Below are 13,202 nucleotides of genomic sequence, written 5' to 3' on the forward strand. Positions count from 1 at the left end.
AAAAAAAATAAAAAGCAAAAGTGTAAACTAAAAAAAAAAAAGAAATACCCTATGATTTAGCAATTTCACTCCAGGGTATACCCAGAAAGCTTGAAAGCACTGACTTAAATAGATACCTGTACAAGTTGTACATCAATGGTCATTATTAATGAGTGCAATTCATAATAGCTAAAAGGAAACATAATAAGAACATAATAGGTGAAAGACCCCAGGAATAGATGAAATACCAGTTGACATGTTTCAACAATGTGCTCACTAGTCTGTGCCAGGAAATCTGGAAGATGGCCTAACTGGCTGGAAGAGATCTCTGTTCCCATTCCAAAAAAAAAGTAGGTCCAACAAAATATAGAAATTATCTAACAATATTATTAATATAGGGAGTTCTGGTAGCAAGAAGATGTGCTGCAATCCTGAAGACATGTGGCTCGAGGACACCAGCTGCCTCTGAAAACCTGCTAGAGGGTCAGCAATGGGTCGGCTCTGACTCTGGTACACAGCAGTAACAACAATCATTAATAACACGTGCAAGTAAAATCTTGCTGACTGTTAAAAAAATAGCTGGAACAGGTGTGTTGACAGAGAACTGCCAGAAGGTAGGACAAGGAATATTGCTAATGTCAGTTAGATCCTGGCTAAAGGCTGAGAATACCAGAAAAATGTTTATCTGTATTTTATTTACTATACAAAGGCTTTTGACTTTGTAGCTCATGACAAATTATGGCTAATGTTAAGAAGAATGTGAATCCCAGAACCCTTTGTTGTGCTCATACAGAATCTATACCAAGACCAAGAAGCATCTGGCTTGCAGAAGATAAAAAACTACAGTCCACATCAAGAAAACAGAAATTTTACCACTGGAGTAATGAGTAACCTCATGATAAATGGAAAAATGATTGAAGTGGTTAACGGTTTAATTTTGCTTGGTTCTGCAATGAACACCCATAGTAACAGCAGTCAGTATTCAAAATAGATGTTAGATTGGGAAAATCAACTATCAAGTACCTCTCCAAAGTATTAAAGAGCAATGCTGTCAGTTTAAAGTCTAAGGTATGCTTGATCCACGGCATGGTATTTTCAGTTACTTCCTTTGTATCTGAAAGTTGGAAAATGAATAAAGATGTCAGGAAAAGAATCAATGCCTTTGAATTGTGGTACTGGAGAAGAGTACTCAATATCACACAGACTGCCAAAAGAATAAACAAGTCTGCCCTGGAGGAAATGTGACCAGGGTACTCTTTAGAGCCATTGATGGTGAATGTCAATAGATAATCAGACAATGAGGTTAAGATACTTATCTTTAAGGAGAGTCATAGGAAGAAGTACTGAGTATTGAGGCCAAGCAGATATAACTATTAACTATTAACAGATATAACTATATGAACTATTATATAAAAGAAAAGAATGATTTTAGAGAGTTTTTGGGATAGGAGTAATGTTTTGTATATTAATCAATGAACATTTGTTGAACAGTTATAGTTGGTGTTTTGATGTGTCTGACTCATAAGTGACCCTGTGTGCAATAGGAGGAAACAGTGTCCAAACCTGCACCATCTCATAATTTCAGTTTTGCTCACACCCATTGTTTCAGCCATGTGTCATTTCATCTCATTGAGGGTCTCCCTTTCCTTCACTGACTCTCTACTTTTCCAAGCATGAAGTTCTTTTATCAGGGACTAGTCCCTCTTAATAACATACTCAAAGTATATGAGACAAAATCTCACTGTTCTTGTCTTTAAGGAGCACCCTGGCTGCATTTCTTTCTAGACAAATTTGTCTCTTATTTCCCTGATGTATTCAGTATACTTTGCCAACACCACAATTGAAAGACATCAATTATTCTTTAGTCTTCTTGATTCACTGTCCAGCTTTCAGATGCATATGTTGTTAGGTGCTGTTGAGTACGACTCAGAGCGACCCTATGAACAGCCGACCTGAACCTTGCCCTATCCTGTGCTATCTTCATCATCTCCTACACACTTGAGCCTATTGCTGAAGTCACCGTGTCATCCATTTCATTGGGGTTCTTTCTTTCCCTCATTGATCCTTCATCTTTCCAAGCATGATGTCCTTTGCCAAGGAATAGTCTCACCTAGCTACATGTCCAAAGCATGAAACATGAAGCTTCAGCATCCTTTGCCTCAAAGGTACACTCTAACTGCATATTCTCCCAGACATATCTGTTTGTTCTTTTGGCAGTCCATGGGACATTCAATACTCTTCTCCAGCACCACAACACAAAGGCATTGATTCTTCTGTTATCTTTGTTCATCCTCCAGGTCTCTGATGTGTAGCAGGTGGTTGAGAAGACCATGGCCTGAATCAGGCACACGTTAGTCTTTAACTGACTCATTACTCTTCAGCATTTTGTAGAGGTCCCTAAGAGCAAACTTGCCCAGTGCAATATGTCTCTTTATTTTTTTGACTGTTGGTACCAAAGTGGTTGATTGTTGATCCAAGGAAGATTAAATCATTGGCAGCTTCAATCTTTGATTCTGTGGTGAGGGTCTTTGTTTTCTTGATGTTGAAATGTAATCCACACTGAGTGCTATAGTTTTTGATCTTCTGCAGCAAGTGCAAGCATATGAGGCAGTTGAAAATACCATGGCTTGGTCCTTTCAAAAGTTAAAAAAAATACAAACCTTTAGCTAGAGTAATCAAGAAAAATAGAAGACTCAAATTATCAAAATCAGGAATGAAAGGATGTTACTACTCCCGATTTTATGACTCTAAAGGGATATTATGAAAACATATATAAATTAGAACAGTAGGTATAAAATGTAGCAAATTATAGGTAACAATATATGCAAAGTAAAACAAATTATAGAGAACTTCGGTAAAATGGACAATTTCTAAAAAAGACACAAAGTTAAGAAGAAATGGAAAATCTAAGTAGACATTTGCCAAATAAAGAGATTGAATTAACAATTTAAAAACTTCCACAAAGAACAGTTTAACACCAGATGGCTGCAAGAGTGGATTCTGGGAAACATTTAAAGATTTAATACCAAATTCTTTACAAATGTCCAAAATACAAAAGGAAGTACTTCCCAACTCATTTTACTATTTCTCTAATACTAAAAGCAGTCATCACAAATGCTAGTAAACAAATCCTGTAACATATAAAAGGGATTAGATACCATGACCAAGTGAGATTTATCCCAAGGATGAAACCCTGTTCCAATTGCCATGAGTCAGAATCTATTCAGTGACAGTGGGTATTGGTTTAATGATACAAATGCCTAACAAATGGAGGGAATTGTCTTCACCTGATAAAAGGTGCCTGCTGATACTCTGTCGCTACGTCATACTTGATGAGGAAAGATTACATGCACAAGACGATGATGTGTGCTCTTGCCACTTTTATCTAACATTGTACTAGATGCTGTGGACAAGGCTATTGTTGTTATGTACCATCAAGTTGGAACCAACCCCTAGCTGACCCTCCATCGGGTTTTCAGAGACAGTAAATAACGTAGAAGGAGATTGCTCATCCTTCTTCCACAGAGCAGCTGGTGGATCCAAACTGTGTGCCTTTGGATTACCATACAACTCTTCACCACTAGGCCACCAAAGATCCCAGGGCAATTAGACAAAAATATAAATGAAAAAGCATTCAGACAGAAAAAGAAGAGGTAAAACTCTGTTTGTGGTCTATAGAAAATCCTAAAAAAAACCCCAGAAAACAAAAACCCAAAACAAACTATGAAAAGGGAATAATTAGAATCATGTTTTTTACCTTCAAGAAACTCCCAGGCAGTGAGATGTGATGGCCTGAGTGTGAGAGGCAATGGCATAGCAGCAAGTGAGTCTTGTCTGAGTGTTATGGGAGGAGAGAATCATTCCCACAAGGAGGTAAATGTTTCATCTGAGTTCTCAAGGAGTGTGTAAATATTTAAGCAGGAGGCTGAGGGTGGGGCAGATTCTTTATGCAGAGAGAAGAAAAGATACAAAGGGACATGGACATAGTTGTGAAGCATAAGAGGTCAGTGATGAATAAATTGCATCAATGATGAGGGAGTGAGGTTATGTGGGGGCAGTTGGCGGGAGTGGGAGTAGGAGAGGTGAGCAAGGCCCAGACCACAATGATCTGTATACATCATGCTAAGGAGTTTGGACTCTACTGTGATTCATGGCCACCTCCCCATGGGATTTCTGAATTACTGTCCAAAGACTGACAAGTTCATGAATTTAGCTATCAGGAGACCTCTGGTGGCCAGAGAGAAGGCACTTTTGGCAAAATGATGGCCCTAGAACTTAGATTTCAGAAAGCATGTGAAAAAAAGATGGCCCCAGAACTTAGCAGTGCGGATGGTAAGGATTTGAAGTACAGGAGTTGTACTTAACACATAATCTCATAGAGTTCATTGGCTATTGCAAGGGGACCACGGAGGCTTTACATTTTTTTGTGATATTAACACTAGTACCATTTTTCTTTCCAGGTTTCTGGATGGAAAGAACTCCTGTGCATGAAGCAGCCCAGCGTGGGGAGGCGCTGCAGCTACAGCAGCTGATAGAGAGTGGCGCCTGTGTCAACCAGGTCACAGTTGACTCCATCACGCCCCTGCATGCAGCCAGCCTGCAGGGCCAGGCACAGTGCGTGCAGCTCCTGTTGGCCGCAGGAGCCCGGGTGAGTGATCCCTGCGGGACAGACTCCAAGGCTGGCTGTAGCCACAGCAGTCAGTGGGAATAAGTCAGGAGATTGCATACAAAAAACCAAAACAAACAAACAAAAACATCCAACAAAAACCAAAAACCCCAAACCAAACAAATCAAACTTACTGTTGCCAAGTTGATCCTGATTCATGGCCACCTCCCCACGGAATTTCTGAGGCACTGCCCAAAGACGGAAAAGTTTACGAATTTAGCTATTAGGAGACCCCTGGTGGCCAGAGGGAAGGCACTTTTAGCAAAATGATGGCCCTAGAACTTAGATTTCAAAAAACATGTGAAAGAAGGACAGCTGACACTTTGAAAAGTTTGAATGTGAAGGCAGACAAAGAGGAACTGAAACATGTTTCAGATGCACCAAACAGAAGCTGAATTTGGACATATCCTAAGTATAGATTGCCAGTTTAGGGAGTTGCCTTTTCCTGCCCTACTTTTTCCAAACTGGAAATTAGGCATATTAGGTGGTTTCAGGCACTCCTTTTATCTGAAGCTTCACTAAAACTCACTGACATCCCCTACTTTTCCCAGCTTGTAGCCTGATGTCCTCCCTACTCTGAGCTTACTAGGTATTGAAACAGTGAAGAGAGTGCAGCTGAGTTTGTCCTGCCCCCAAAGGAAAAGAACCCCAAACAGGACAGCTTCTGTGTTCAGGAAGCTTATAGGGGCTGCTCCAACCCTTACTTCTTTCTTCAAACTCTCTAACCTAGCATGGTGCCTTAACATGTAACAGGAAATCAGTGCTTCTAAGAATATCTTTGCCGCAGAGATGAATCTGGATGAAGAGGTGATTTGCACAGCCTTCCTCCCCTGCCCAGCCTTTTGACACTTTTTTCTTTCTCCCCATGAGGTGGATGCCCGCAACATTGATGGCAGCACCCCTCTCTGTGATGCCTGTGCCTCGGGTAGCATTGAGTGTGTGAAGCTGTTGCTCTCCCATGGGGCGAAGGTCAACCCACCCCTGTATACAGCGTCCCCCCTGCACGAGGCCTGCATGAGCGGTGAGTTAGGCTGGGCTCCTGGCCTCCTGATTCCCTGTGAGAACAATCTCCAGCGTTTCCTATAATCAGCACCATATGTAACCCATTTTTCATTTTGCTTCTCAGAAGTTTCACTCTTCTTTCAGGAGTGAAAGGAGTTTGAGAAGCAAGCAGTACTGACATGGGGTATAAGTAAGTCAGTGCTGGAGAAGGAGTGTACTGGCTCTTAATCACTCAGCTGTGCAGGAAGATACAGGACTATGTGCAGCTGTTTCTATGATACAGATTATGTTTCTTTGCCAAGTCTCCTAGTGCATCTCAGATGTTGATAACTGATCTCGGTCAACTCTGTAGTCTCTCACTTGGTCTTCACTATATTGTTTTGTCCTGTAAGCTCCTCATCTAGTTGGAAGATGCCAGATTTCTAAGTGTTGCTGTAACAGAAATACCAAATGTGGCCTCTGTTTCCTCTGTGAGGGCCTCTGTGTCTTCAATTGCCTCTTTGCATGACTCAGTTGTGGTTATCTTAGAATCAGCCCTCCTCATCTGGTATAATCTAATTAACATAACAAAGAAAATTCTTTTCAAACAGGACTGCATCTATAGATATAGGGTAGGATTTCAACACATGTTTTTTGGGAGATGTAATTCAATCTACAATAGGCAAGACCCATACATGTCCAAGATGACCAGTGCCAGAAGATTGGACTAAGTAAGGAGAAGCTTGGACAGTGTATCTCAAGGATAGGGGTGGAGCTGGTCCTGGATGTCGGGGTAGGGGCTTGGAGGTGAGGTGGGTGGAGCTAGTCCTGGAGGCTTTGGGGGAACAGATGGAACTGGAGCTGGACCGCAGAGAGCAGATAGATTACACCTGGGGAGAATATATGCAAAAGGCTAAAGAAGCCTTGAGGTAATTACATGCTCCAAAGACAGGATTAGAAACAAGTTAGACTGGAAATTTGGGGCAAGATCAGCTGGTAGAACATTTCTAAGTAACAAGGAATTTGAATTTTGTCCTTTTGAACAATTGCAAAACTGTGATCTATGTTTTGTTGGTTGGCATGGTGCGTGTCTGCTTTGATTGTGTTTGGTGGGTGCACTCTTTTGTGTGTCTGTGTCTGCACACTGGGTCACTGCTCCCATCACCTCACTCCTGATTCACACACTAGGTCATCTTTGTATTCCCCAGGGTACTGAACTGAGCTGATGTTGAATAACAGGAAAACAAAATTTCAATAAGACTAATTTAGTGGCCATTTGTTTATCAAAAGATGAGAACGCTCTGTACATATGTGCACACCTGCACTCACATTCAGGCTGAGGGAGTGAAGGAATGTATCCTGGAAGCAGAGAGATGAGTAGGGGCTATCATAATGGTTCAAGGGCATAGCCCTTAGAGCCAGAACTAAGAGGACAATGTGGTAATGAGCAGAATAGGCAAGAGTCACTTAAAAATCATGGGGGAAAGAATCAGTAAGAGTTAGTATGATATAGAGTATTAAGAAACTAAAAGTCATTCTGAAGTTTGAACAAGAAGTCATGCTATTGGTGTCCATGGATTAAATAGGAATAAAAACCCTGGGAATGAGGAATAGGGGTTTTGCCTGGTCTAAATTGTACTGAGTTTTTAGCGGTCAAGACGCCTAGGTGAGGAATATCAGCAGACAGCCATGGAAGTGGATTTCAGGACTATGTGTAAAAAATTGGTGATTACAATGAAGAGTAATAATAAGAGAGGTAGCATCTCCAAATATGCCCAAGGAGAGCAGAACAAGGAACCTGGACTGTTGGATCAAGGCCTAGACTTGCTTGTTTAGGGTATTTAAGGCCTAGACTTTGATCCAAACCCACATTGCAGATATAGGGAGAAGAGTCAGGCAAGAGGCAGAACAGTGGTTTCCAGGGAAGCTGGAGGAGAACCAGCTCAGTAAGAAAGTAGAAGACAAGTACTTTCAGAAGGCTCAAGTGGGGATTCCACTAGCTCTGGTGCTTACCACCAACCCAGAAACTGCCCCAGACATGGTTTGTGGATTAGAAGGGGTGAACACTTGCCCTCCCACTGAGGACTCCTGGAAATGGTGTGGAGTCTTTTGTTTGTGGTGACATTCTCAAACTCTGTTCTCATAGCAAGAAAGCTGACCTTGCTCTCCTTTTCTCCCTCTGCCAGGTGAATATGATGAACCATCCTACTCTTCTAAGAAAAAGTAGACCCTTCTTGGTTCCTCAAGGCCAAGAGTCATAAGCAGCTCCTTGGTTTGAGCTAGTCTTCTTTCTCTTTTTTTACCCCAGAAGCTAAGCAGCTTATGCCCTTCCAACTACCATCTCAGCCATGCTTATATGCTGTTTTATTGACTGTGTTACATTTCCATTTAATTTAAGGGAGTTCTGAGTGTGTGAGACTTCTTATTGACGTTGGAGCCAACCTTGAAGCGCACGATTGTCATTTTGGGACTCCTCTGCATGTTGCCTGTGCAAGGGAGCACCTGGACTGTGTTAAGGTGCTGCTCAATGCAGGTACGTGTTGTTCACCTCACTGTGTGTCTTCAGGAAGCTGGGAGGGGCAGTCCGACAGAACAAGGTTTGAAGCTGGCTCTTCTGCTTGTCAGCTGACACCTCAATTTTTATATCTATAAAATTAGACATATAAAAACTATTTTTCAGCGTTGTTGGGAGGATCAGTAATAACATTTCGTTGTGCATAGTGGATGTGGAACACATGCTAATAATTATTAAATGACAGGGATCCATTCACGATACTGATGAATCTGTTTAAATCAAAAAGAGACGGTGCTCTGACATGAGTTGGAGTGAATGTTGCTTGAGCAGGGACATTTGAAATCTGGATCATTGTCAACTCTTCTAAAATGGCTTAAGCTAGAGAAGTTCCCAGTGCTATCAGCTCAGTTGCCTTAAAGGTAGCAAACAAAAATATCAGCCAACTGAAGAGGAGATTCAGAACCTGTCAACCACAGAACTTTTAAAATGTAGCCAAAATGCATATTGGCAAAGTATTTTAATTATGAATCCACTTTAATTATTTTGTTGGAGAAAAATTTTAGTTTAGCCATTTCATTTATTTTGGGTGTGATGTAGGATGTAGACCAAAACTGTTAAATTGAAACAAGATGCATTCTTTTTAGATGATGGGCATTTAAACTCAAGCTAGATATATTTCCTACCAGTGAGTCTTACTAATGTTAATAAGCCATTTTAAAATCTTTTCAGCAAAAAGAATTCATTTCATATATGGATAATTATTGGCATATTTTCTTTATTTTTTTAGATAACCGTCCAGATTAGAAGCTATCATAAATTTTTCCAACTAAGTTACAAATGTTGTTATTGTTAAGTGCTGTCGAGTTGTAGATGACTCATAGCGACCCTATGAATGAAAGACCTGAACAATTGTATAACTTCCATCGTTTCTCCAAGTTCATAGAGTTTCCGGAGGCAAGTGATTTTGGAAGTGGATGCAACTCCTACTTCCAATCTTGTTTTAATTGGGGAGCTCCACCAAACATTGTCCACCATAGTTGGGCATTATTCTTACTGTTGATTTTTTAAAATAAAAAATTGTAAAATGAAAAATTTTACAACCCTCTGTAGATTCTGATATCCTGTTGTTTTGTGCTGTCAAGTTGCCTGCAACCCATAGCAATCCTATGTACAGCAGCTCTGAACCCTGCCCTGTCCTGAACCAGTCTCACTAATTCTGATATACCAACCTCCATAGCCCCAGTTACTGTATCAGTCCATCTCATCGGGGCTCGTCTTATCTTGCACTGTCTTTACACCCTTCCAAGCATGATGTTCTTCTCCAAGGCCATGTGCCCAAAGTATGTGAGATGGAGCTTCAAAGTCCTAGCCTCCAAGGAGAAACTTGGTTTCACCCTCTCCAAGATAGAGCTATTTGTTTCCTTGTAAGTCCATGGTATGTTCAAGACTCTTCTCCAGCACCACAATTCGAAGGCATCTATTCTTCTTCTGTCATCCTTAGTCATTGTCCAGCTCTTTGGATTAGGTGCACGGTAGTCTCTAGACTGACGTCATTGCTCTTCAGCACTCTGGAGAGGTCCCTGACAGCAGATTTTCCCTTTTGATTTCCTGACTTCTGGTGTTAGAGTGTTGATCATGGAGCTGAGCAAGCTGTAAATGTTAACAACCTCAGTCTCTTCTCCATCTGTCATGGTGCTTCCAATTGGCCTACTGGTGAGAATCTTTGTCTTCTTGATGTTGAGCTCCAATCCATTTTGAAGACAATAGTCCTTGACCTTCTTCAGCAAGCACTTCAGGTCGTCTTCAGTTTCAGCAAGCACAATGTAGATTGTTGATGAGACTTCCTTCAATCCTGATGCCACATTCCTTCTCTTAAAGCCCTGCTTCCCGAATGATCTGTTCTGCATACAGATTGAAAAGGTATGGAGATAGGATGCATCCCTGATGCATTCCTTACCTGATTTTGAACCATGCAGTGTTTCCCTGCTCTGTACTGAGGACTGCTTCCTCTTCCAAGTACAGGTTTCGCATAAGCACAATCAAGTGTTCTGGGATTCCCATTTTCCTCAAGATTAACCACAATTTGTTGTGGTCCACATAGTCAAATGCCTTTGCATAGTCAATGAAACACAGACAGACATACCTCTGGTACTCTCTGCTTTCTGCCAAGATCCATCTGATATTGGTGATAATGTCTCTAGTGCCATGACTTCTTCTAAACCCAGCTTGTGCTTCTGGAAGTTCTCTATCAATGTACTGTTCCAGTCATTTCTGGATAATCTTCAGTAGGATTTTGCTAGTGTTTAATAGTGATATTGTTTGATAATTTCTATACTTTGTTGGGTATAACAGGTCTTGAAAAACCCTATGTACAGCAGAGCACAATTAGAGTAGATTCTGGTATATAGGTGCCCAATATATATTAGTTTTGTTTTTCTTTTTGGGGCTCTAGGAGAAAAGCTCACATTAGTTATTTTAACCTGACAACTTTTATTGCATTAATTTGAGCTTTATATGTTATTATTTATTTATAAGTAATACTGTGAGCTGTTGCCCTCAATTGTTTCCAACTCATTCTGACCCTATAGGACAGAATAGAACAACCTTAGAGATTCCAAGGCAGTGATATGGGAGGAGACTGCTTCTCTTCCTCTCAGAGCAGCCGGGGAGTTCAAACAGAGAGTCCTTTAGACAGCAGCCAAGCGTTTAATCTCTGCTCCACCAGGACTCCTTTTACAAGTAACTGGAAACCAGATTCAAAGTGGGTAAACCAACAAGGGGATGTCTTGGTTCAGGTAACTTGAGTAACTTGTTAACTTCAGGTAACAGAAGTTGGGTGAGTTTAGAGATTAATCTAATTCAGTGGTTCAACAATGTTATTGGGAGCTCATGTTCTTTGAATTTTGCTGTTGTTTCCTGTAGTGTTAGCTTCATCCCAAGCCTGGCTTTCCTAAGAATAGCAAAAAGGCCACCATAGTTTTAAGCTTAACATCCAAATATTTCACCTCCTAGAAGGAGAACAGGGCTCTGGTAACTTTTTCAGAAGAGTGACAACTTGGGTTTCTGGCACAGTTTCTCTGATGGGAGTTCTAGTAGCATGGGCCATAGGCAGCTGCGCTGCTCACTTAGACGGTGCCTCTCGGGGGCTTTGAATCCACACCTGCTCCCCAGGACAAAGATGGGCAGGCTCCTTCCAAACAGTTTACAGCTGCTGAAAACCTCTGGAGGGGGAGGGTCAGCTGTGAATTGGTTTCACCTCGATGACAGAGAGTTTTGAAACATCCAAACCCTAGGGTTCTCTGTGGCCTGGCCCATAGTGAGTAGGCAGTTAACTTAGAGGTTGCATGTCTCTGATGGTGTGAATCCACCAGTGACTCTGAGGGAGAAAAATGGGCAGTCTCTTCTTGTTTTGATTCACTGCCTCAGAATCCCAGTAGAGACTTGCTGTCAGTCAGAACTGACTTGATGGCAGTGAAAATGAGAATGAGTGCATCCAACTACATCAATTCCTTTAACTTGGATATTGTCAAGTTTTGAATGGCTTAGGCTCATTATGTGAACTGGTGACTATGGTAAGAGAAGGATTAGGTAAATCAGGGCCTGCACTTGGAACTGGAGGTGAATCAGTATCTCTCTCCTTCACCTTAATATCATACCTCAAATTTCAAGACAACAGCGTTGCAATGACAATGGGAAAGGAAATGGAGAAGGCAACCATAGTGCTTTTTTAGAACCTTAGTTAGGATACCCGGCTATTTCAAAGGGAGCTTCTGTACACCTGGGGAATGAAATGACAGATAAGTAGAATTCCTTGGACCAGGTCTGACTGATGTGATTGTTGATGTTATTACTTGATGCTTATTGATATTTCCCATAATTAGCTTCTCTTCAAAATAAGAAAGAAATTTTTCTTTCTGGGAAAGTCTGCAGTTAGGGACCCCTCCAATTTATTGAGGAGTAATGATGTCAGTTTGAGGAGTAAAATGTGTCTGATTCAGATCATGGTCTTTCCAGTCATTTGCTATGTATCTGAGAGCTGGACAATGAATAAGGATGACAATAGAAGAATTGATGCCTTTGAGCTGTGGTGTTGGAGAAGAGTGCTGAACATCCCAAGGACTGCCGAAAGAACAAACAAATATGTCTTGGAGAGGGTGCAGCAAGAGTGCTCTTTGGAGGCAAAGATGATGAGACTTCACCTCACATGCTTCGGGTGTGTTGCTAGGAGAGGCTATTCCTTGGAGAGGGCACAATTCTCAGAAAGGTGGAAGGTCAGTGAAGGAGAAGACCCTCAGCGAAGTGAGTTGACACAGTGACTGCTGCAGTGTGCTCTAGTGTGTCAGGAGATGTGACGATGGCACAGGGTAGGATGGGGTTCAGATCTGCTGTTCATAGAGTTGCTATGGGTGGTACTTGACAACACCTAACAACTTCAAAATAAAATTTAATTCCTGATTGCCGTTCTAATATAAGGTGGTCTAACAATATCCCTTGTCAGATCAAATGGCTTCATCCTTTTCTTTAAATAAAACTATCTTTTAATTATGGAAAATTTTAAATATATGGAAAAGTAGAAAGTAGACAAAACCTGTCCCTCTGCTGTCACAGATGAATTCTTTCAGGGTTGGATATTGCATAATCTTATAAAGTCAAAGGAAAGCTGTGGACCTTGTGAGGAAGGAAATGTTGCATGTCATTTCAAGAGGGTCCGGGTCCTGTTTGCAAAGGGGGAGGAGGGGGGACAGCCACCTTATACCTCACAGTGGTAGACACAGAGGTTGTGGCTCTTTTTTTTCTTTTTTACATTTCTTTTTTTAAATTTTATTTAAATTTATTATTCATTTCAGTAAAAATTTACAGAGACTTTGGATTTCCATTCATTCATTGTTACACTTTTCTCTCCTCGTAACCCTCCCCCCTAGTACACGACCCTCTTGGAAAAGTAAAAGAAAAATTCTTTCATTGTTTTAAAAACCCTCCCCCAGGTCCAGTCCACTATACAGTCTTTGCTCTAGACTCCTGTCATGACAAAAATATCTAATCACATATCCCTTTTAAATA

The 13,202-nt window shown here is 41.1% G+C and overlaps 1 protein-coding gene across 1 annotated transcript in view; it reads left to right on the plus strand.

The window, feature by feature from the left end:
- The window catches only part of ASB13 (ankyrin repeat and SOCS box containing 13), a 48,124-nt gene that overhangs the window by 28,679 nt on the left and 6,243 nt on the right, over positions 1-13,202 (plus strand). The window contains exons 2-4 of the mRNA XM_006891868.1: positions 4,440-4,627; positions 5,516-5,666; positions 8,025-8,159. Coding sequence (XP_006891930.1) covers positions 4,440-4,627; positions 5,516-5,666; positions 8,025-8,159 — 474 coding nt within the window. The remainder of the gene's footprint in view (positions 1-4,439; positions 4,628-5,515; positions 5,667-8,024; positions 8,160-13,202) is intronic.

Source organism: Elephantulus edwardii, unplaced genomic scaffold (genome assembly GCF_000299155.1).
Source record: "Elephantulus edwardii isolate Elephantulus edwardi_28Jun2011 unplaced genomic scaffold, EleEdw1.0 scaffold00105, whole genome shotgun sequence".
Classification (NCBI taxonomy): Eukaryota; Metazoa; Chordata; class Mammalia; order Macroscelidea; family Macroscelididae; genus Elephantulus; species Elephantulus edwardii.